This window comes from Tachypleus tridentatus, chromosome 2 (assembly GCF_004210375.1).
Source record: "Tachypleus tridentatus isolate NWPU-2018 chromosome 2, ASM421037v1, whole genome shotgun sequence".
Taxonomy (NCBI): domain Eukaryota; kingdom Metazoa; phylum Arthropoda; class Merostomata; order Xiphosura; family Limulidae; genus Tachypleus; species Tachypleus tridentatus.
In genome coordinates, this window is record NC_134826.1 from 140459686 (window position 1) to 140483662 (window position 23977).

At 36.4% G+C, this 23977-nt stretch overlaps 2 protein-coding genes across 12 annotated transcripts in view; one reads left to right on the forward strand and one right to left on the reverse strand.

Annotated features, from left to right (window-relative positions):
- Positions 1-23977, forward strand: part of LOC143245244 (band 7 protein AGAP004871-like) — a 555064-nt gene that overhangs the window by 470510 nt on the left and 60577 nt on the right. The gene's annotated exons all lie outside the window — the stretch shown is intronic.
- LOC143236969 (uncharacterized) overlaps positions 1-23977 on the reverse strand; it is a 136509-nt gene that overhangs the window by 104191 nt on the left and 8341 nt on the right. The window contains exons 2-7 of the mRNA XM_076475716.1: positions 9244-9531; positions 8227-8398; positions 7096-7332; positions 3188-3250; positions 2640-2702; positions 592-666 (exon numbers count right to left, since the gene is read on the reverse strand). Of these exons, the coding sequence (XP_076331831.1) occupies positions 592-666; positions 2640-2702; positions 3188-3250; positions 7096-7266 (372 nt within the window). The 5' untranslated portion in view covers positions 7267-7332; positions 8227-8398; positions 9244-9531. The remainder of the gene's footprint in view (positions 1-591; positions 667-2639; positions 2703-3187; positions 3251-7095; positions 7333-8226; positions 8399-9243; positions 9532-23977) is intronic.

Here is a 23977-nt window from a genome sequence, read left to right on the forward strand (position 1 = left end):
CCTAGGTTATGTACAAACTAAAACTTGCAAATTTCAAATTTACCATTCATAAACACAATTTTTTTTATAGTACAATGTATTATTTTTTGTTAACACTACTATACTAAAGATGTTTCAACTGTGAAAACTGATACTTTTAAAAATGATAAAAAACATTCTATCACCCCCTTACTTAATTCTACAGTACAGTTCGTTTAGTTAATCTTAATGAAGTACTTTATGGTTTATGACACTTAAATGCAAATTAAAGATGTTCAATGAAATTAGAAATTAGTTTCTAAAATCAAATCCCCTGAATTTATGTTTTAAAAATGAAAATTTACTCTTAAACATTTTCTGGCTATTATATTTTACCTTATTTTATTCACATTTTAAAACTTTGATAATTCATTAGTAATCCCCCGCTAGTACAGTGGTAAGTCTACGGATTTACAATGCTAAAGTCAGGGGTTTGATTCCCCTTGGTGGACTCAGCAAATAGCCCGATGTGGCTTTGCTACAAGAAAACAAGCAAATAATTCATCAGTAAATAAGTTTATCAGGCATAAAGATTACTAATGCTGAGATACCATTTAAATCATAACAACTTACAGGTATCATGAAAATATGGCCAGGGGGGCCAGGTAAACCTGAAGTTCCAGGATAACCGTCTCTACCAATCTCACCCTGTGAAGAAGAAGAAAAAGAACAATCACCATCAAACAAATCTAAACTTCCATGTCATCTTCCAGTTATCTTAGAGTTACAGAGTAACGAACAACAAGTTGGATATTAAGTACAAGATAAGAGTGCTCAGCTTAAGGTGAGCAAGAAAAACAATTTCACCTCTCTATGATCTTTACTCAAACAACATTTTGTATTAAAAAATACAATAATACCCTCATATGTTAAGAGTTCAGTATCAGACACCCCATTTTAACTGAACAGAACTGTGATGAACTGCTTAAGCTGGCATGGTAATATAAAGGTCACAACATATGGGAAAGAATTTGCTGACTACATGGGCTAATTGTGGAAAGAAATGAAAAGCATTTGACCAACATTAATATACAGTTAAGTGAGTGAAATTGGGCCAGCAAATACCAATCCATTTTTAATATACAAACAAGCAAAAAATGTATTTGACTTATATGTGATCTTGATTTTGGAGTTTATCCAAGTCTGTAAAGAATGTAACAATAGAATAAACATGATTACTCTTTAAAGATGTCCTGAACTCCCTCTACACAGCTGAGAGAAATTAAATAATATGGTAACAATGACTTTACTGTGAAGTTAAGTTTTAACTTAAATTTGATACACAATTAAAAAGCCAAGCTTTGGAATAAAGAAATAAAATCCTACAACATACATAACTGAAATAGCAAGCCTACTTTAACTGTTACTAAAAGAAGCGTTAATGAGTGTTAACCCTCAAGTTACCAACTTTTTAAGAGCATTAATTGATGGAAGGTTTTCATGAGATTGATTCATACTGAATATTCTATGTTTTTGTCTGTTACAAAAATTGCTATAAAAAACCCAACAAAACAGATTATATCACTCATCATACATGTAAATTGTATAAAAGAACACAACAGTAATCAGTAGTACTCAGGGCAATACTGACTATATATTTCTTAATTTGTTTTTACAGGACAACAGTGTTATTATGTTGTCTGTAAAGAACACAAACTGAAACCCACAAATTATTTGGTGCACAAATAGTTTAAAACATTTGTTTAAAAGTATAATGGGATTCAGCAGCCCTATCATAACTCACAAGTATTTTTCACTACCTGTAAAAATGAAAACGTAAAACAATTTCTTTGAGTGCTAAGACAATCAAATTTTCACTCAATGTTTAGTTTATAAAGTGTGTAAACATGTTTATTCAATTACAAAAAGTAGCGTTTTTAAATACTTATAATCATTTCTTATGCCTAAGATACACTGCTGCACTTGACCAAAGACAGATATTGGGTTTCAATTCCTTAATCAAGACCCACCAGGCTTGACAGCTACTGTTACACTTTGTTCACTTTAAACTATTTTTCAAGCAGCATCTAGAGACTTATCACAGTTGTAAAAATTAAACATTAAGAACTTGGCTATATGAATACACACTATTCTAACTTTCCTAACATTTACCCTATGTGTTCCACACTGGAACTAGTTCTGAAATACAGCACTCTTAGACACATTGAACAGGTAATCAAACACACCTATTACACTTAAAATTACGTCGGACAATAACATATCTTAACCTAATCAGAAGCCAATCAAGTCAGGAATAAGAAATCACTGCTAAATTCCAAACTGTAAAATTAAGAGGAAATTAGATTAAATATTAAATGAAACACAAGTCATACATTTAACCACAAACAACACTGTTTAGTTAACTATAAATCCACTAATTGTACTAAGCAAGTCAAGTAGATTTAGCAAAAATAAGAAATAAAACCATGAATTTGTAAATAAACATTACTATCCACCAGTAATTGCTCAAGTTAGCTGTACAGCTATGACTCTTAAAGCAAATCTATTTTAGGCCAACATGATGTGCTTCCACTTATCAGACACACCTTATAAAGGTGTATACATGTATATATTTTTGTTTGTCAATTTTCTAGACATATTTTAAAAACCCTTGATGTTACCTTATCTCCTTTCAGTCCTGGAGGTCCTGGGGGCCCTTGGTAGCCTCTAGGTCCTGGAGGTCCCTGAAAAATGTAAAAATACTTGTAGTTTTAACTGTTAAAAATATTTAATTATTCGGACATGAAATCTGGGACCATCTCCAAATATTTTGAAGCTACTTAAACCAACAACTTCTGATTTTTTGTTATCTCTACAATTATAATGACGGTTTTAAAAATGTTTTTTGTTAAATGTTTTAGTAAAGTACCTGTAATATACAATGTTTAGTTTATTACAAATTTAATAGTTCGCAAAAATCATCTAATGAAAGTTAACAACATGCCTATACTGTTTTTAGGTAAATAAAAGAATAAAAAAATTCAGTATTTCAACTTAAGAATGTTTACTTGATACAGTCATTTTCTAAAAAAATACATACAATTTTTTAAATAAATTTAACTGTACTTACACTTAGATTTAAGCACAATAATAATAAAACATTAAATTTTAAATATCAAATGGTATTTTGTCAGTAAAAATTTATTATAATGTAAAACTGGTCACTTACCTGTACACTATAATAATGATACCTTCCTTCATCAGTGCTGACCTCTGTTGTAACATTATCTTCCTAAAGAGAATCACCCACATTATTATTACCTTTTTCAAAATTATTCACTTCTTTTTACTAGAACCAAACATTAAAGTTAGTTATTAAACACATCAGTAACATTATTAAATTAAATTAATGACCATAAGTTTTAATTTACAATGATTCAGACTGCACCATAATTAAAAACAATTTATGAAATATAAATCAGTATCATATCACTGATACTTTTCAGACCCTGGCAAATTAATTAATTACTTACAAGCATTGATTACTTCACTTAATGTTACATAAAACAGCCAATTCACTGACATTACAATTACATTACTTAATGTCATGAGAGCTGGACACTGAACAAAGATACAGAGAAGAGATTAGAAGCTGCTGAAATGTGGTTCCTTAGAAAGATGCTAAAAATATCATGGACTGAAAAAAAAACAAATGTGGAAGTCATGGAACTGGCAGGATACAAAAGGTCACTCATGAAAACTATAAGAAAGAGACAAATGGAATTTCTAGGACACATCTGTAGGAAGAATGGGATAGAGAAACAGATGCTATGTGGAAAAATAGAAGGGAGGAAAAGCAGAGGGTATCAAAGAACTAAATATATCGACAGCCTCAATAACTATGTCACCAAGAACTCAATATGCAACATCGAGTTGATAAGGAGGATTGACAACAGAGAAGTCTGGCATGACATGGTCGTCGATGTCTGCCGCAGATTTGACATATGAAGAAGAAGAATGTCATGAAAATAACAATAAATCAAATTAGTACTTCTGATCATCAAATTTTATCAGCTATTCCAACTATACAAATAATTCAAATGTTGCCATATTGATTCCTCATTCTAATTATTAGTGTCACAACTTACAAAACTAATCAACAAATTAAAATTAATGTTTCCAATTATTATTTATTATTTCACATATCCAGGGTCCATGTGCAAAAATTCAATTAATGAAATACAATCAATTAATTGTCCAGAAAATTAAAACAATTAGTAAATTACACTAATCACCCAGCTCTGCTTACTTTATTTAAAAATACCACTTGCTTAAATAAAAGCAATAATTTAACTAAGACCATCAGCATCACAAACACTTGATCAAATTTCACAGGGTCCTGTTCCTGTTTTACACATTTATTACAACAAAACCAAAAGGGCTAGAATTATGTAGTTTTTATCATCTTGTTGCTTAACTGATGAAGGTTCTTCATGATTTACAGATTGTAACTGGAGTGTCCAGTTGCTAATGGCTGAAGTTTGAAGAAAGGTGGCCACTACACAGGAGTAAGCTCGGTGTGTGTGTGTGTGCACTTTATACATGTGAATAAGCAATTTCTTGTATAGAACTTGGAGTATTGTTGACCTTGTTTGCTGGAGTTCACTTGAAATGCGATAAATAAACTTTCTAGGGCTGAGTTAGAATGTCTCCTGGACATTATCAACAGTTCTACAGAAACACTTGGATGTCCACCTCAAGGAACGTCAAATCACATTTCCTCTCTCCCCAAACCTGTGAAATCACCTCCTAATGCTCGGTGTGGAGAAAGGATCTTGACAGTGTTAATTTCATTGGTCAGTTGTCACTGACCTCAATGCTGCAAAACAAATGACAAATTGAGCTTTTTCCTGTGTAGTTGCCATCTTTGTTCAAACTTCAGCCATTAGCAACTGGACACTCCAGTTACAATCTGTAAATCATGAAAAACCTTCATCAGTTAAGCAACAAGATGATAAAAACTACATAATCATTAACAACTGAACACTGATTACAATCTGTAAATAATGAAAAACTTTATTAGTTAATTAAAAAGTCACTAAAAACCACAAAATTCTAAATCTATTGGTTTTGTTGTAACAAACTTTTAAAATGGGAACAGGAATTAATGGCCATCCTGTATACACAGGGTTCTGAAAACAACAATTTGTGGCCATCCTGTATAAACAGAACTCTGGAAACAACAATTTGTGGCCATTTTGTATAAACAGAACTCTGGAAACAACAATTTGTGGCCATTTTGTATAAACAAAACTCTGAAAACAACAAATTTTGGTCATCCTGTATAAACAGAATTCTGAAAACAACAATTTGTGGCCATCCTGTATAAACAGGACTCTGAAAACAACAATTTGTGGTCATCCTGTATAAACAAGACTCTGAAAACAACAATTTGTGGCCATCCTGTATAAAGAAGACTCTGAAAACAACAATTTGTGGCCATCTTGTATAAACAGAATTCTGAAAACAACAATTTGTGGCCATCCTGTATAAACAGGACTCTGAAAACAATAATTTGTGGCCATCCTTTATAAACAGGACTCTGAAAACAACAATTTGTGGCCATCCTGTATAAACAGGACTCTGAAAACAACAATTTGTGGCCATCTTGTATAAACAGAATTCTGAAAACAACAATTTGTGGCCATCCTGTATAAACAGAATTCTGAAAACAACAATTTGTGGCCATCCTGTATAAACAGAATTCTGAAAACAACAATTTGTGGCCATCCTGTATAAACAGGACTCTGAAAACAACAATTTGTGGCCATCCTGTATAAACAGGACTCTGAAAACAACAATTTGTGGCCATCCTGTATAAACAGAACTCTGGAAACAACAATTTGTGGCCATCCTGTATAAACAGAATTCTGAAAACAACAATTTGTGGCCATCCTGTATAAACAGGGCTCTGAAAACAACAATTTCTGGCCATCCTGTATAAACCGAATTCTGAAAACAACAATTTGTGGCCATCCTGTATAAACAGGACTCTGAAAACAACAATATGTGGCCATCCTGTATAAACAGAATTCTGAAAACAACAATTTGTGGCCATCCTGTATAAACAGGACTCTGAAAACAACAATGTGTGGTCATCCTGTATAAACCGAATTCTGAAAACAACAATTTGTGGCTATCTTGTATAAACAGGACTCTGAAAACAACAATATGTGGCCATCCTGTATAGACAGAATTCTGAAAACAACAATTTGTGGCCATCCTGTATAAACAGGACTCTGAAAACAACAATGTGTGGTCATCCTGTATAAACAAGACTCTGAAAACAACAATCCTAATTTAAACAGCTATCTGGGTTTTGTGCAATAACTGTGAAAAATAAATTGTTCCTTTTTTTTTCCCCATTTGAATTTTTGTTTCTGGTTAAGGTTTCTTTGTTTTTATTTAAATGGTGTGCTCTTATCTGTAATAACTTTCCTAATATTCTTCAGTTTTCAATTTTGAGCTAGAAATTTCTGGTTCATGCATAAGAAGTTCTTTTTACCTTCTTCAGAAATGATTAAGTACTTTGAATAACAATATTAATGAATTAGAATAGTATTTTCTTATTAACAAATTTCAAAACATTTTCCTTAACACGTTCACTGCCACAAAATAAAGTGTAGTTAAAATTAAACTATCAAGAGATGCCAAGGTACAGTCATGGTGTCCCAAAAGTAGGTGGCAAAAGAAAAATTTGGTTTTGAAAGATAATTGCATGTGACCCACATAGCAGCAAATGTGTTTGAACATACAACAATATTGCTCTATCTGAATACCACGAACTGACTGAAAGTCAATATATATTCAAATTATTTAAGAGGACGTCAAGACAATAATAAAATAACAATCTTACATATATTTTTGTACTATAAAACATACGACATTCTGCAAAGTAAAAACATGCAAGTTCCAATCCTTATGATATAATCTACTGATTAAGACAGCATAAAATAGGTCATACCTGATGTTGACTTATTTAATGCTAATTTATTATCAATTAGGGTTAACCAATCAATAACACTAACGACTTTGCATTAAAATCAAATAAAAACCTATTCAGGTGAATACACCTACCATAACAGTGAAATTTGTTACATCATAAGAAGCATCAGGATAAGTAGGTTCCTCCTCTTTTTCCTCTGGGCTTATCGGAGGAAGGTCTTCATCCACTGGATATGGATATACAGGATACACCTCTGCCTCAGGAGGTTGCGCATATGGAAAAGGAGTGTCACAATCAGGCATATAATCTACACAGTGTTCATATGCAGCTTGGGGAGTAGGAATGACTTGAAGCTGTTGAATATCCCCCTATCAGAAGACACAAAAATATATATATTTAAATACAACAAAATTGCCTAAAACATGGAAAAACAACAACTGAGATTTGGACTTTAGGGCCTCATTAATCTACAATTTGTTACCAAGAGCATAAAGATCTGAAACATTCTAGTTAAGTTTCATTATGAGCTTCATTACAAAAACGTTATTCAAGTATAAAAAATTAAATTTATTACAAGAAAAAATTTACTGAAATGAAAGTTTTCATTCTGGAATAAAAACAGTTATTTTTCCTCTTCAATAATCCTTTTTTTTTAGTATAGTTTTTACTATTTTATTTAAATTTAACATTTGCTATTGGTTTGTTTTAAATTTTAGTTACACACGTGCTATATTAAATTATTTTCCTACAGGTTGCACTAACAGTTAACACTTAAGAAGTTTTTGACTTGTTTTTTAATTTCGCGCAAAGCTACACGAGAGCTATCTACGCTAGCCCTCCCTAATTTTGCAGTGTAAGGCTAGATGGAAGGCAGCTAGTCATCACCATCCACCGCCTATTCTTAAGCTACTCTTTTACCAACGAATAATGGGATTGACCGTCACATTATAATGCCCCTACAGCTGAAAGGGCGAGCATGTTTGGTGTGACGGGGATTCGAACCAGCGACTCTCAGATTACGAGTGCTTTATCCACCTGGCCACATTTAAAATAACTGACATACATTCCATAACAAAAACTGAATAGACTTGACATTTTATTTGCGTCATTAAAAATTATTTTTCACATTTGTACAAAAATAAAACAAAGCCTACCAATAAACACTTAAACAAAAGCTCTTATTATGATGCATATAATAATTTATTTTCAACAAACAGCACTTTTACGGTGATGTAAATCCTTTACTGTTGTCATTCTCTTACCCTAAAAAATCCTCCATTATGGAGCTCCTGTCCGACCAAAGTGATTCCTGATGTGTCAATATAAGCATCTGCATCACGAGAAAACTGTAGTGTTTCTGTTTGTCGATTGGGGCCGCATCCATTCAACACGCTCACAGAGTCCCCTTTCACACTTAAGGATAAGCGGTGCCATCTACAACAAAAATAAACAAACACGAAAAAATGAACCAATTTTTTTTCCTTTGCCACACATAAATAACCAAATACCAAACACAGAGGTGCACTATTAAAAGGTAGACAATTATTTCGATACGAAATCTGAAAAAAAAAAGTGCCTTAAACTGATTTATTTTTTCATTTCGTTAAAAATTAGTTTAATGCTCAGTTTAGTATTTGGAAAGAACATTGGGTTTTCTGTAAGCATTGTTGTTTTCATTTTGACACAAGCTAACCCTTGTGCGTAATTCTCAGTCCAGAAAATAAATGAAAACTATACATATTTTTCTCAATGGTAAAATATTTATTAGCCAGCCAATTAAATTTCATCTCAACCTCATGGATTAGAAACGCACTTAACAAGCTTATTTCTCTTAATTATTTCCAATTAATGTCTGTTTAAATTCAGACATGAAATGTTATAAAATTAAACTCGGGTAAACTTTAGGATAGGCAACATAAGCGTAAGCTTCTGTCGCCAACTATGCAATCACCAACCGTGATAAAGCCTCCATACATATACACAGACACGTTACTGTATTTAGTTATATTAACATTATACATGACAGGTTATCTAATTTTGCTAAAAAAAATTGTATCTTATGCAACCCAAGCAGGTTATCGCCGTCTCTTAGTCTTACAAGTTACACTGTTTCTAAAGGTATAGCTTTAAATGGTTATTTAAATAATCTGATCACAAGAAACTCACTTTTTATTTTATGAAATAAAACTTTGAAAACCGCTGGAATTTGAAACGAGTACAAAAGAGTTGTGGGAGCAACTGTACTTTGTATATAAGGAATAGTTTCTTTTACTACTTACGCAATCCATCTTCAAACTTTATTATACAAAGATTATAAGATAGGTCATCTATATCAGTCTTTTAGCATGTCACTACACGTACTTGCCGTCATTGATTCTTAGATCAAAATTGGCTGAAGCCAAATCTGATGCTTCAAGACTTCGTCGGCAGGTAAATGTAACATTGTCTCCAACTTTAAGACCAAGTTGTTCATTTCCTTCGTTATCGTATACAGAGAACAGATATCCTTCTGAACCTTGTTCTGCCCCTAAACGTCGTCAAAACAGAAAAATCTATAGGCACGCCCCCTAGAGAAAAAACACATTAATTATTATGAAGGCACGGAGATAAAGAAAGTAATGTTTTTTGTGTTTTTATATTATTTCACTTTCTACTGTAATCATCATCTATACGTACAGTGTAAATAAAAACTAAAACTTACTAAAATAGCTATTTTCCATGTAATGTTAGGTTTTTTTTTTGGTTAGGTTTTTAGAATTTCGCACAAAGCTACTCGAGGGCTATCTGTGCTAGCCGTCCCTAATTTAGCAGTGTAAGACTAGAGGGAAGGCAGCTAGTCATCACCACCCACCGCCAACTCTTGAGCTACTCTTTTACCAACGAATAGTGGGATTGACCGTCACATTATAACGCCCCCACGGCTGGGAGGGCGAGCATGTTTTGGCGCGACTCGGGCGCGAACCCGCGACCCTCAGATTACGAAGCGCACGCCTTAACGCGCTAGGCCATGCCAGGCCCTACCATGTAATGTGATCACTCATTGCGTCAAAACTACAGAAACTGGCAACTTGATGGATGACTGTTTATTAAGGCTCATAGTTCTGAATTTATTACAAAAGAAAAATGCTATAATGTTGATCTAGGTTTTCGTTGACGTCATTATACCTTTAACTATTTCACAGCCTTAAAGTGCAAAAGAAGTATAGATTAGTTTGTTTTCAAATTTCGCGCAAAGCCACACGAGGGTTATTTGCCCCTAATTTAGCAGTGTATGACTAAAGGGAAGGCAACTAGTCGTCACCACCCACTGCCAACTCTTTGACTACTCTTTTTACCAACGAATAGTGAGATTTACCGTCACATTATAACGCACCGACGGCTGAGAGGACGAGCATGTTTGGTTTGACTGGGATTTGAACCCGCGACCCTCGGATTACGAGTCGAGTGCCTTAACCACCTGGCCATGCCGGGCCGTTCTAAATTCACCACACTGACATCCAACCAAGCAAATTGTGATATCATATTAAACAACAGGACCATCCGCATTGATTGTTTGCACTTTCTAAACCGCCTTTCACACCTGTATAAACATGGTACGGAATACGCCAGGATAGAAGATATAACTTATTACTAGGTTTCAAAACTTCAAAATAAGTATATGCAAATATATACTCAGTGCAAAAATCGAATGGTACATTGCTTGTTAAAACATTTTATTCTGATATCCGAACAAAGCGTATTAATGGTAACAAAATCATAAAAGAATATGTAACACTGATACTGCTAAGTTGTGTTTCTGAATTGTTACCAGACGATATTTATGAATTCACCACTATAAGAAGCCTAGACTTTCGATTTTCCCTTGTCCAAGGTTATCGATAATGGGCTGAATTCTTCGTAACTGATATAGCTCAGTGACAATTGGTGAAATGAGTGATAAATTAGGCTTCATATTTGTTTTTAATTTCTGAAACAACATGTTTGTATGGAAAATAAATTAGTTAACACTAGTTCTGTATATTCTTCAAATCATAGTTCACTATGATGAGGTAAGGACGATTAAAAATGTATTTAGAACTACGCACTTATCTACGTTTTGAATATTTGATCTTCATTATGAAAACTTTATCATAGTGGCGGATTTAAGGGGACTAATAATTTTGTGGGCCCTATATTCCATGTAACTTTACATAGAATAAAATTATCAATGGGGCCCCATTAAGACCATGGGCTCTGGGGCTGAGCCCCTTCAAGCCTCTACCTAAATAGGCCACTGCTTTATCGCTTCTTATGTTGCATATCTTAGATTTGTAACATTTTTTACCCATAGTATCAACCTTAATATCACGCTATTTAAAACTTGAGAGTATTCATTCGTAGTATAATAATGTAGAAATATATGCATCACAAACATTAATCTGTGTGGTATGCAAGTGCTACACATCTCACTATCATGTATTGAAGATTTCATATTTGCCCTTTTATTTTCCAATATCTAAGGTTCTAATTGAAACAAACTGTATCCGTTTGTGGTGGTATATATGCCTAATTTTCTAACCTATCCTATATTATCTGGTGCAAGTGTGTCTTTTATACAACGACGACTTGCACATGGAGCAGGTTGACTTCTGAACACTAGCGGTCCACTTTTTTGGTTGGCCAAACTATAGAAAGAATGCGAATTGTGAGAGAAATTTTGGCGTTTTAACAGTATTCTATTCGGTACTGACCCAGATCTTGTAACGTAAGTCCAGTCTTTGTTTTCAATGTTACTCAGCACCTATATTGTCGCTTGTGTCCAAACTTTGTAGCATTAAATTACAAAAAACGATCCCTATAAGTCGATTTTATTCCTACACATACAACGTGTTTCATTTTTCAGGTACAGTCTTACTCCTACCCTTAACTTAACTCCAACTCTATAGTTTCATCACTAGACGATCAACTCTTCTTCTGTGTCTTGTCTTCCGACTAAAGTGTTTGTTTTTGTTTCAACTACACTCGCGTCTTCTTCCTTCCATTTCAAACTCGTGTGTGTGTTTTTCTATAGCAAAGCTACAATAGGCTATCTGCTGAGCCCACCGAGGGGAATCGAACCCCTGATTTTAGCGTTGTAAATCCGGAGACATACCGCTGAACTAGCGGGGGGCTTATGAAACGATAACCTATCACAAAGAATTACCATGATATGAAGTCCAGTTCATACTCAACGAACTACTACACATGTTTTTTGACATTTTTTGTCCCCAAATTCCTTGTTATTGGGAAGATCAGGTAATTGTGTATTTGTTTTATACTTGGAATATCACAAATGTGAATACTTTACAAACAAGAACAACAATAAAATAACGTGTTCCTAAAAAAAAGATTATTCATATGATATATTTATAAACTTATATGTATATTAACTCTAATATACGTCATATTTTAAAAGTATATGTAGGCTTCTTAAACTGGTAACTATGTACACTCAACCTGTTCTACATGAGAAACCAGAGGACGTAGTTTCAGGGACAAGCCCCATAGATAGTGTAAAAGTATGTAAAATTTTCAACAATGTCTTAAATTATGCGAATTTCAAATAAATGAGATTGTGAGTTGTTATGAAAATGGTAAATTTATATGTGTAATATTCATGACGTTCCCCTTTGTGTGGATTCCTGTACATGGTGAGGGGACCTCCCAGAGAAGGTTCTGTGCTTTCAGTTTACTTCCTGTGGGATTTAAACATCCACCCACGTGTTTGCCGTACGTGACAACCCGCGAAGGGGAGGATAGAATCCTGGTGGTTGAGGGTTCGAACCATAAAACATCACTTTGGCCTTGAATATCTGTAGACAGACAACCTTTTGGTTCCCCCCCCCCATAGGTCAATCGTCTGGTCCACTTGGGCTAGGATCAACCGAGCGCCAGTGTTGGACGTTTTCAACGGGTGTTTTGAACATTGTATCTGTCTAATGCTGGTATTTGGTATAGTGCTCACCAAATCCCAGTGTTGCTGCAATGTCCTTGTTTGGCATTGCAGTGCATCCCCTCGTAGGGCTCCATAGTGGGTGGGGTTAGTGGGCACTGAAATTTCTTTCTTTATTATGGAATCCCAAATCAGAATAAAATAGTGAGAAAAAATATATCACAGGTAAAGGACCACGTCTTGAAGATTCTGAACAGCAATCTTTTATTTCTTCAACACCTGTATCTCAATTTCTGATATTACATTCTTTATCAAACAAATATTTAGAACAAATGTCTCCCTTCTTTATTCAGAAGGGACTAGAGGAGCTTGCTGGCTCTCCTAAGTCAGTAAACAAGCTACGTTCTGGAAACATCTTGGTGGAAACATTCACTCCAAAACACAGTGAACTCCTTTTGCATTCGAAAACTATCGGGGATATACCCATTGAGGTTACTCTCCATGCAACTTTGAATTCGTCATGGGGAGTTATTGTTGAGAGGGATTTTAAACAACCTCGAGTCAGAGATCCTCGCTGACTTCTCCACACAAGGAGTTTCTGCAGTGAGGAATACCTCCACAAGCAAAGATGGAACTTTGCTGCCGACCAATATCCAAATTTTGACGTTTACATCACCACGTCCACCTGCCACCATCAAGTTAGATTATCTAAATTGTAAGGTATGGCCATATATTCTGAACCCTCTCAAATGTTTACAATGACAGTGGTTGAATCACTCGAAGGCATCATCTCATTGTTCTTTGACATGTGCTCATTGTGGTGGCAAGGACCATGATACTGCTAATACAAAATGGACCTTCATTGTGTCAATTGCAGTGGCTTTCACCCCTCTTACTTTCATTCTTATCCTCGGTGGGTGGAAGTACAGCATTTGGAAACAGTTCACGACATTACTTACCCCGAAACTCGAACGTTACAGTCCATCTCGGACATATGTTGCTGCACTCAGTTCCATTGCTACAGTGGGAATGCAGACAGATCGTTCTGTACCTCCTTAACAGTCGTTCTCCAACCATGTAAAGAGACTTTTCCCTTTGTAGTTAACATAGTGGAGGAGTAAACGTCCTCTTTAATCTCTGTGCGTACCAATCCTTCCTTAGGTCTATTTCCTTCAGCCCCAGCTTCTGGCGTGTACTCGGGCTCGTCTTCTTCAACCCTGAGAAGTTGAACAATTATTCGTTCTCGACCTTAGTTGCTGCATTCTACTTCTACTGACAGAGACCTGCCCCCTCGATCCAGGCCAGAATCCATGAAGGTTGAAAGACTTCCTTCTGATAAATAAAAATGACGTGATCATAAATTGAAAGGTTCTCCACCCAATTCTCCACATAAATAAAATAGCCAGATTAATACAACGGAACTGTCAAAGCTTCCATTCGAATATAGATGATATTATGGATTTGACTGAATTTTTATCACCCTGAGTGTCTCTCTTTACATTAAACGTTTTTAAAACCTGTCAATGTGGTCACCTTTCAGCAGTTTTCTTTGCACAGAAATGACAGATTGTTTGATGAATGAGTACTTGGAGGGATGGCACTGTTGGTCAATCAGTATGTAGCCACCCTGCCTTTGCCACTCGATACATCCTTGAAAGGTGTAGCCATCCGTGTTTCATTGGGTCATACCATCACTATTTGTTCTTTCTACCTGTCTCCTGGAGAGACCTTGAAAACTTGATGCCATCATTGAACAGTTACCTCCTCCCTTTTTAATCTTGAGGATTCTAATGGGGTGGTGCTGATATGGATAGAAGGGGTCATTCCATAGAGTGTATGATCTCAAATCACAACCTTTCTCTTTTCAATACTGGTTCTTATACCTATTTTCATGCACCTAGTCAGCCTCTTACTGCTATTGGTCTCTCTATCTGTTCCTCTTTACTTTTCTCTCATTTCTCTTGGGGGTTGACAGTGACCGACGAGGCAGTGATCATTTTCCTATCCTTTTGAGAGGGACTGGCCGTGGTCGATTCCGCCCAGCCCGCGTGACCCGGTGGAAGCTGGAACAGACCAAATGGCCCTTTTTCACTGCTCTTTCAGAACTTGATCCTTCTGTAAGTTATCGATAGACGATTATGTGCAAATAGTAACTAACTGTATTGTCCAAGCAGTTATTCAATCTATTCCCAAAACCTTGACATATTATACACGTCTATAGTGGAATCCTACCTGTAACATGGCATGGAAGGCTAAAAAAAACTGGCTTGGGATACCTTTCATAGGCATCTCACACTTTCAAACTGCATCGCTTTTCAGCAGGCCCGTGCACATGCTCGGCAGAAAAGACGTCAAAGCCAGAAGGAATCTCGGAAGTTCACAACTGGCATATCTTCTACCACCAGTTCCAAAGCTATATGGGACAAGATTCGGAAGGTCAGTGGACAGTATAATTCTGACCCCTTTCGATCTTGCTCTCTGATGGCCAGAAGTTACTGATGCCAAGAGCATCGCTGATACTCTTGGGAAAAGCTTTCCTCGTGCATCTAGCACTTATGCTTCATCCCCCACCTTTTTAGCCATTAAGACTCGGGCAGAGCGATCGTCTTTTTTCTTTCAGACTAATCGTCTCCATGACTATAATCACCCTTTTACACTGGTAGAACTCCAGCTTGCTCTTCATAAGTCTGACAGTACATTGGTTGAACCTGATGATATTCACTACAAGATGTTGTGTTATCTCTCTCCTGCCTCACTTGCTATTTTTTTGTTGTTTTAACTGGATTTGAAAGAAAAATGTTTTCCTGATGTTTGGCGTCATGCTATTGTCCTCCATTTCTCTAAGCCTAGGAAGAATCCCAAAATTCCTTCGAACTACCATCCAATTGCTTTGATGAACTGTCTCTGTAAGATTTTAGAGAGAATGGTTAATGCTCGTCTTATTGTGTTCCTCAAATCAAACAGTCTCGTCTTGACCACTCAGTGTAGGCTCCGACGACAGCACTCCACCATGAACCATATAATTCGAATTAAAATGTCAATCAGGGAAGCCTTTCTCAAGAGACAACATCTTGTTTCTGTATTTTTTACCTTGAGAAAGCTTATGATACTGCATGGAGGTATGGCATCCTGTAAGACCTCCACTTATATGGGTTGCATGGCTATTTGCCCATTTTAATTAAACATTTTAATGGACTGTCGATTTCAAGTCCATGTGGGTTTGACACTTTCCCACAGGAATCTAGAGGCCCTCAGGGCTATGTCTTGAGTGCCACACTTTTCATTAAAAGATTAACCATCAGTGAACAACTTCCCCTATAGTTGAGACGAGATGTGGAAGTCGTCGAGCATGAGGTTTATTGAGTAGAAGCTACAGACTGCCTTCAATCATTTACTGAAGTGGACAACAGCAAACGATTTCTTTTCTCTCTAAAACTATTTTGCATGCACTTCTGCCACCAACGAGATATTCATCCCAATCTTGAGCTCCATCTTGGAGAAGCTGTGTTTCTTGTAGTCCCTGAGGCAAAGTACTTGGGGCTTATATTTGACCATAAAATTACTTTCATTCCACACATCAAACAGCTATGCATCAAGAGAACAAGGGCACTGAACATCCTTCATGTACTCTCTTCTTTCACTTCTTGAAAAGTAGATCGATGTTCCATGTTAAAGATCTACTGTGTCCTCGTTTGATCAAAACTGGACTATGGATCTATGGTCTATGGCTCTGTCAGGACTTTGGCCATGAATATGTTGGACCCTGTTCACCATCAGAGCCTTTCCACACTTCTTCAGTCCAGAATTTGTACATTGAGTCTCATGAACCTCCTCTAAACCTCCATCGTTATCAACTGTCTTTATTGTATGCATCAAAACTTCGATCCTTACCATAGTATCCCACCTGAGGTTGTGTTTCCTTTCCTCAGTGGGCCATGCTTTCCAGAACAGACAGCCTGTCATTGTTCCTTTTGCCCTTTGCACCCAGATGCAATTGGCTGAATTGGATATGTCCGTGGATGATGTTGCTGTCTCCACTGGTCAGCCCATCCCTCCATGGCTATTACCACCCCCCAAATGTGACCTCTCTTTGAGTCACATGAAAAAGGCAGATGCTTCCAACTGAAAGTATCATCCTCTATTTGCTGAACATCTTTTGAACCATCCTTCCATTTCCACTTAAAGAGATGGTTCAGAATTAGGTGACTCTTTGGACTCTGCTATGGTTTGTTATGGTTCGGTGGTTGCACACAGGATCCCCTCTACAATTTTTGTATTCACTGTCGGATTGTACACCATTTCTCTCACGTTGGATCACGTAGAAGCTATGCAGTATAAGCACTGTACTATTTATACTAATTCAGTTACCTCTCTGCTGGCCCTAGAATCGCTTCACATTAGTTCTCGTCAATATTGAAAACCGACTGGCCCAATTCTCTTTATCATCCATTTCTATCTAGTTCTTTTGGATACCGGGCCACTTTGGTATTCACGGGAACGAGCTTGCTGACACCACATCTAAGTCTGTCTGCTCTGGTGCTATCACTGCCATGCATGTTCCATATATCGCTAAGACTCTGTATTCACGGCTCGGCTCCGCGCCAATTGACAGTTGACTTGAAGTGAGCAGCATGACAACAAGCTTTTCCAGATAAAACCTTCTGTTGCTCTTGGGCCATCTTGCTTCTGTAAGGAACGGAAGGAATAAGTTATCCTGAGTAGGCTACGCATTGGTCACAGTTTTTAACTCATCATTTTCTTTTATCTGGAACTGATGCACCAATGTGTAGCTTGTGTGTCACTCAAGTTATTTTATTGTCATGTCGTCGTTACGACTGTGAGCAACGGCACCAATTTAGACACGTTTTTTGCCATGGGTTTACCCTTGACGTCGGACAGTGTTATTGGCGATGGTGACACTGTCCACCTCAGTTGTGTTTTTAAATTTTTAAGGGCTATTGGCCTCTTTCATTCTACTTAAGTTTTTAATTCGAAAACCTGACCTTTGTGTTGTTTTAAAGTAATTCATTTTTTATCTATTTTAATAATTTTACTTTTATTTTTAATATTTTTTACCAGTTGTTTGGCGCAGATAGCCTAGTTGCTCTGCGCCAATAAACGTCAAACAAACAACCAAGAACGATGTTACACAATGTGTGCAATCTAATTCAAGCATGAGACCGTTCAATAGTTTAAAATCGTATCAGTTCGTCATGGAATGATATTCAAGTCAGTTGAAGGTGTTGTCAGAGAACTGCAACTGCAAACGTTCACTCAATTGATCTACTTTACTGAAGTCAATGTCACTATGTGTAAACGTACACCATCATTGAAGACTGGGTGTTATGACTTCCGTTACGCAAGATACTTTGAAATTAGTGAAATGTCTAAATTGTTTATCACCAATAATGTTGGACATCTTTCTGTTTAACACAAAGACCGTCAGCGTACAAATTATAATAATTGATTGTGAGTTTTATGGAATGACGAAAGCCAACTAATCCAGTTTTGAAATAGTGACTGAGGAGCTTGTTAAAGTTTATACCAAGATTTTGTGTTATTCGTTGTACCAACTGCAAAGATTGAAGTGGGGAAAAGGGTGTCATAGTGTTGACTGGCAACATAAAAAGTATCTTTGAAGCCTCTATAGCTGTAATACAATAAATATGGAGATATTGCAAATAATATTCCAGAGAACTGTTGAGAAATTTTGGTAATCGATCCCAGTATGACAGGGACGTAGATTCTGGGGAGGTGGGGTATGGAGGGTATACATCCCCCCTTCATTTTAGGTGGGGGTATGGTGCATACAATCATCCCCCCCTACAGTTTGGTCCGTTGAATTGTTTTATTGCATCACAGGCCTACAAATTGTGTGTTTGTTCTTGTATTTCTCGTGTTCTTACCAATCGAATTACATAATTAGGCCTAGATGTAAACTTTTGCAGTATCCGAAATGTATATCTCTAATATAGGCGTGCTTCTAAGCTTTTCGATCTAAACGATAGTTTGTAAGTATCAGTCAGTAGGCCTAAGTATACATGCAAGTATCGTGGCAACAAGATTACTCTGTGACTGCATGTTTACAGCTTTCAGGTTTACGTAATCAGAGATTACCAATTTGCAAATTGAACAGTCCACATAAGTGGTTGCAAAAATCATCCCCCCCTATCGGGTGTAAACAAATCTACGCCCCTGCAGTATAATAATATTTCATGTCACGAAGCATGCAAGACTTGTGTCTCATTTTAAAGTAACAATATTTTTATCTCCAAATACCCTGCCCAAAATCCAAAATTTATGATCATAGAAGAACTTTGTAATACTCAGAATAGAGTCATCAAAATGCTATGGCAAGGCCTTACAATCTTTATTGTCTGTCTGAATATACAGAACAATAACGAAGACAGATTCCACGTGGCAATTGTGAAAGTTGGTTAAAATATGCATTATGTGTTCTCACTTTATGTCAAATCGTCTCCACGATGGGTCGTGCACGAGCTTCGTTATTTTGAACCATTTTAAGCTGTTCTCTGGACTACGTTAATTTATTAACACCCTGCACTCCTCAGGCTTCTATTGGTTTTATTGTGAACTCCTTTGTCACTATTCTTTTCGGGTATAAATAAAGTGAAATGAGATTTATTCGTCATATATCAGAGAAATCTCTCAGGATTGTTCAATGCTTACCATATTTAACACCAGGTTTACCCCGGAATACTCTTCTCTTTTTGTTTATTATCATATCATAAAAAATTTCAGATTCAGCTTTTGTATAGCCCAATCATATGTGTCTGTAATCTTATAATTCAATTTTGTTTGTATCAATCCGGTTCACAGATGACATGTGGTGACCAATGGTCACTTCTACCTAACAAGACAGGTTTATTGGATCACCAAAGGTGTCAGTATCACTGTAATTTTTTTTCTTTTGCAGAACCACATTCAGATGTTTATTTATATACACATATTTCGATATGTATAATAGCACAAATTGGAATGAAAAATATAACAAAAATGAATTTAGTACATTATTCGATGCTCTTAAGAGTGAAATATGCAAATAAGAAGATAAAAAATGTGGTTACAATTACACTGCACCTTCGAACTGTAAAATCCATACATAAAAGTATTTGTTCTTTTGAAATTCGAAACGTTTCCTGGGTTTTGAATTTTATTTATATTACCACGATAGAGCGCGCCTCATTTGAAAACGAATAACGTGTTGCACATGTAATCATACACTGGCACGTGATCGTTTGTTAACATCCTGTATTTAAGACTTCTGAATTGAATAATTGCATTATGTAGCCCGTGTTAAAACAAATACACACAACCATTCAAAGCTTTTCTGTGGATTTTTTCTACCTCTACAACCTTAATTTAGTGTGCATTCATGATCTATATCTCCATTTACTACGACAGCCTTGTCATATCAAATTTTCGAAATTCATCTCAAAATGGTCGGGTCCGACATGGCCAGGTGAGTTAAGGCTACTCGAGGGCTATCTGCGCTAGCTGTTCCTAATTTAGCTGTGTAGACTAGAGGGAAGGAAGCTAGTCATCATCACCCACCACCAACTCTTGGGCTACTCTTTACCAACGAATAGTGGGATTGAGCGTCACATTATAACGTCCCCACGACTGAAAGGGAGAGTATATTTGGTGCGACAGGGATTCGAACCCGCAACCCTCAGATTACGAGTCGAACGCCTTAACCCACCTGGCCATGCCGGGCTCCAATTATAGAAAGAACTATCGAAGCTATAACCATTTTGAACTTTCAACCCCATCCTACCAACATATTTTTATGTACTGGCTCTAAAAATGAAACACACAGTAGTAACACAGCTGTTTGTCTGTCGACTCACACTGCTAGAAACCGGGTTTCCATACCCATGGTGGGCAGAGCACAGCTAACCGATTGTGTAGCCTTGTGCTTAATTATAAACAAACAAACTCAACATGAATTAACATGAGATAAAGAGTTAACTTGCAAAATTACCAAGAACTAAAAAATATGATAATTTATAGTGGATATGATTAAGAAATGTCATAAAGGACTGTTGAATAAACATGCGTGAAAACATACTCTAATCAATGAACAGGTGGTCCAGAAATTGTTGCTCGGTTTATCCCTGGACGTGTTAACACGATTTCCACAAAGCATGTGTACATGTTACTGGTAAAACACAACTGCAAGTGGTAAATGTGCCAGTATATAGTGTTCGCGTCAAGTTACAGAAACAAAATTAAAAAATCGCGCTTTGCACTATGGGTCTGTGGATAGATCCAAAGGGCGATAGCCAAATCTACAATTCGGCTACGCAAGGCGAGCCAAATATTAGCCAAATCCTAAAATTCGGCTTCACAAGGCTAGCCAAATATTTGGAGGTTGGTGCTGTTGACCAGCTGCTTTACATCTGGTCTATAAATTTAAAATTAAGGTCAGCTGACGCAGATATGTCTTGAATAGCTTCGCGAAGGGCCCTGGCATGGCCAGGTGATTAAGGCGCTCGACTCATAATAGAAGGGTCGCAGGTTCGAATTCCCGTCACACCAAACATGCTCGCCCTTTTTGGCCGTAAGGGCATTACAATGTAACGGCCAGTTCCACTATTCGTTGGTAAAAGAGTAGCTCAAGTGTTGGCGGTGGGTGGTGATGACTGGCTGCATTCCCTCTAATCTTACACTGCTAAATTAGGGACGGCTCGTGCAAATAGCCCTCGTATAGTTTTGCGCGAAATTCAAAAACAAACAAACAAGCTTTGCGAAAATATTCGAAAAACACAACATAAACTCAACTATATTATCATTTAACAAATCTAGATCAAATATTTAAAAATATATGTTCAAAAACATTATATTATTGGTACTACAACATATAAATTAGTACTTCTGTTTTATTTCTGGGTTATATCTAAAGATATAATCATGCTCTTGTCTGGTGTCATTGACCTATCTTCACTAGACAAACATAATGTATGAAATGTGGGAAAACTGACCCCTTTTCTGTTTCATGATATGATTGAACATTTGTTTATTAAACCGTTATTGCCATAAACCTAAAAATGGTGTCCGTCAGATTAATTTTGTGTCAAATATGTACTTCTGCAACTGTTTTTATTGTTATTCTTGCTTTCCCTTAAGTATTAAAACGTAAATTGAAACATAAAAACATACAATGGATTCCGTAGATTATTTTCAAACTTGTGGGTTGGTATAGCATAACAACTATGCCATACTGCACGTGCTAATGCCTAATCAAGCTGTCATTCAAGAAAACAACAAAATGTGTTCGGAACACAACATAGAACACGTTGGGCTTCTCGTAAACTTAAAAAGCAGATACAAAACGGTAAAAAAACACAAGTGAGAATCTAATGGCCATCTGGAAACAATATATCAATTGGTGGTAGCAGACACGTCAACGCTGATCAAATATCCACTTTGCTTGGAACGGCTGGTAAATAGGTCACGGATGAAGTTGCTTCTTAAAAACTGATGGTTAATTTCTATTTATCAGAGTGGCGACTGTTATTGAAGCCAGGGTCGATTTGATATCGGTGGTTTACACCAAATAAATGTCCCGAAGAAAGAGCAATACGCCATATTGGTTAAAATTGACATGATGGAGATGTGGCGACTAAATAGGGAAGGAATAATTACAAAACGTTCGGGTTATCAACTCGACATTCTTGTGGTTTAGTCAGCTTTAATCTCTTGAAAATGTCAAATAAATCTTTTCATCAAAATGTTTTCATTTTTGACTTTAGTGACAAGTAATCTGAAGTTTCGTTGGCTATGATTTTTTGTTTAGTTATTTAAAACGATGTATCAATAGATTAATGGATATTTGTTGCGCACTTTACAAGTTTTAAAAGTTTGATCAAGTGACGTGATAAAGTTAAGTAGTTTTAAATATGTTCGTTTGTCTTCTAGTTTAGCGCAAAACTGCACAATGGATTAGCTACTATGAGTCTGCCAAAAGGATAGAACTTCGAATTATAGAGCTCGTCGCTAAGCCACCAGGGAAGGCTTCAACAATAAAATAATTACAAATAATTATATTCAAAGAAAAAATGGGGCAGTTAGAACTATATATTTATTTTATTTTAAATATGAAATTCATAAACTGTGTATTACGTTGGAATGCATAATTATGCCGGCCCTTAGTTGTATATATACACTTATGTCTCAAGACAGAAAAGCGTACTTTGTGTTTTATTCTGTGAGGAACGTGGATAACACAAACATTCTTGATTTTCAAGCACACGTGTTTGGTTATTTATCCTCCATGGATTTTATTTTATTTTCGTGGGAATAGCTTCTAACTGTCAACAGTCACTAGTCATACCATAGTGCCACCAAGGAGTATCATAGTCAGTAGTCATACCGCAATGCCACCAAGGAGTATAATAGTCAGTAGTCATACTATAGTGCCACCAAGGGTATAATAGTCAGTAGTCATACTATAGTGCCACCAAGGGTATAATAGTCAGTAGTCATACTGCAGTGCCACCAAGGAGTATAATAGTCACTAGTCATACTGGAGTGCTACCAAGAAGTATAATAGTCAGTAGTCATACCATAGTGCCACCAAGGAGAATAACAGTCAGTAGTCATACCGCAGTGCCACCAAGGAGTATAATAGTCACTAGTCATACTGCAGTGCCACCAAGGAGTATAATAGTCACTAGTCATACTGCAGTGCTACCAAGAAGTATCATAGTCAGTAGTCATACCATAGTGCCACCAAGGAGTATAACAGTCAGTAGTCATACCGCAGTGCCACCAAGGAGTATAACAGTCACTAGTCATACTGCAGTGCCACCAAGGAGTATAATAGTCACTAGTCATACTGCAGTGCCACCAAGAAGTATAATAGTCAGTAGTCATACCATAGTGCCACCAAGGGTATAATAGTCACTAGTCATACTGCAGTGCCACCAAGAAGTATAATAGTCAGTAGTCATACCATAGTGCCACCAAGGAGTATAATAGTCACTAGTCATATTGCAGTGCCACCAAGGAGTATAATAGTCAGTAGTCATACCATAGTGCCACCAAGGAGTATACAGTCAGTAGTCATACCGCAGTGC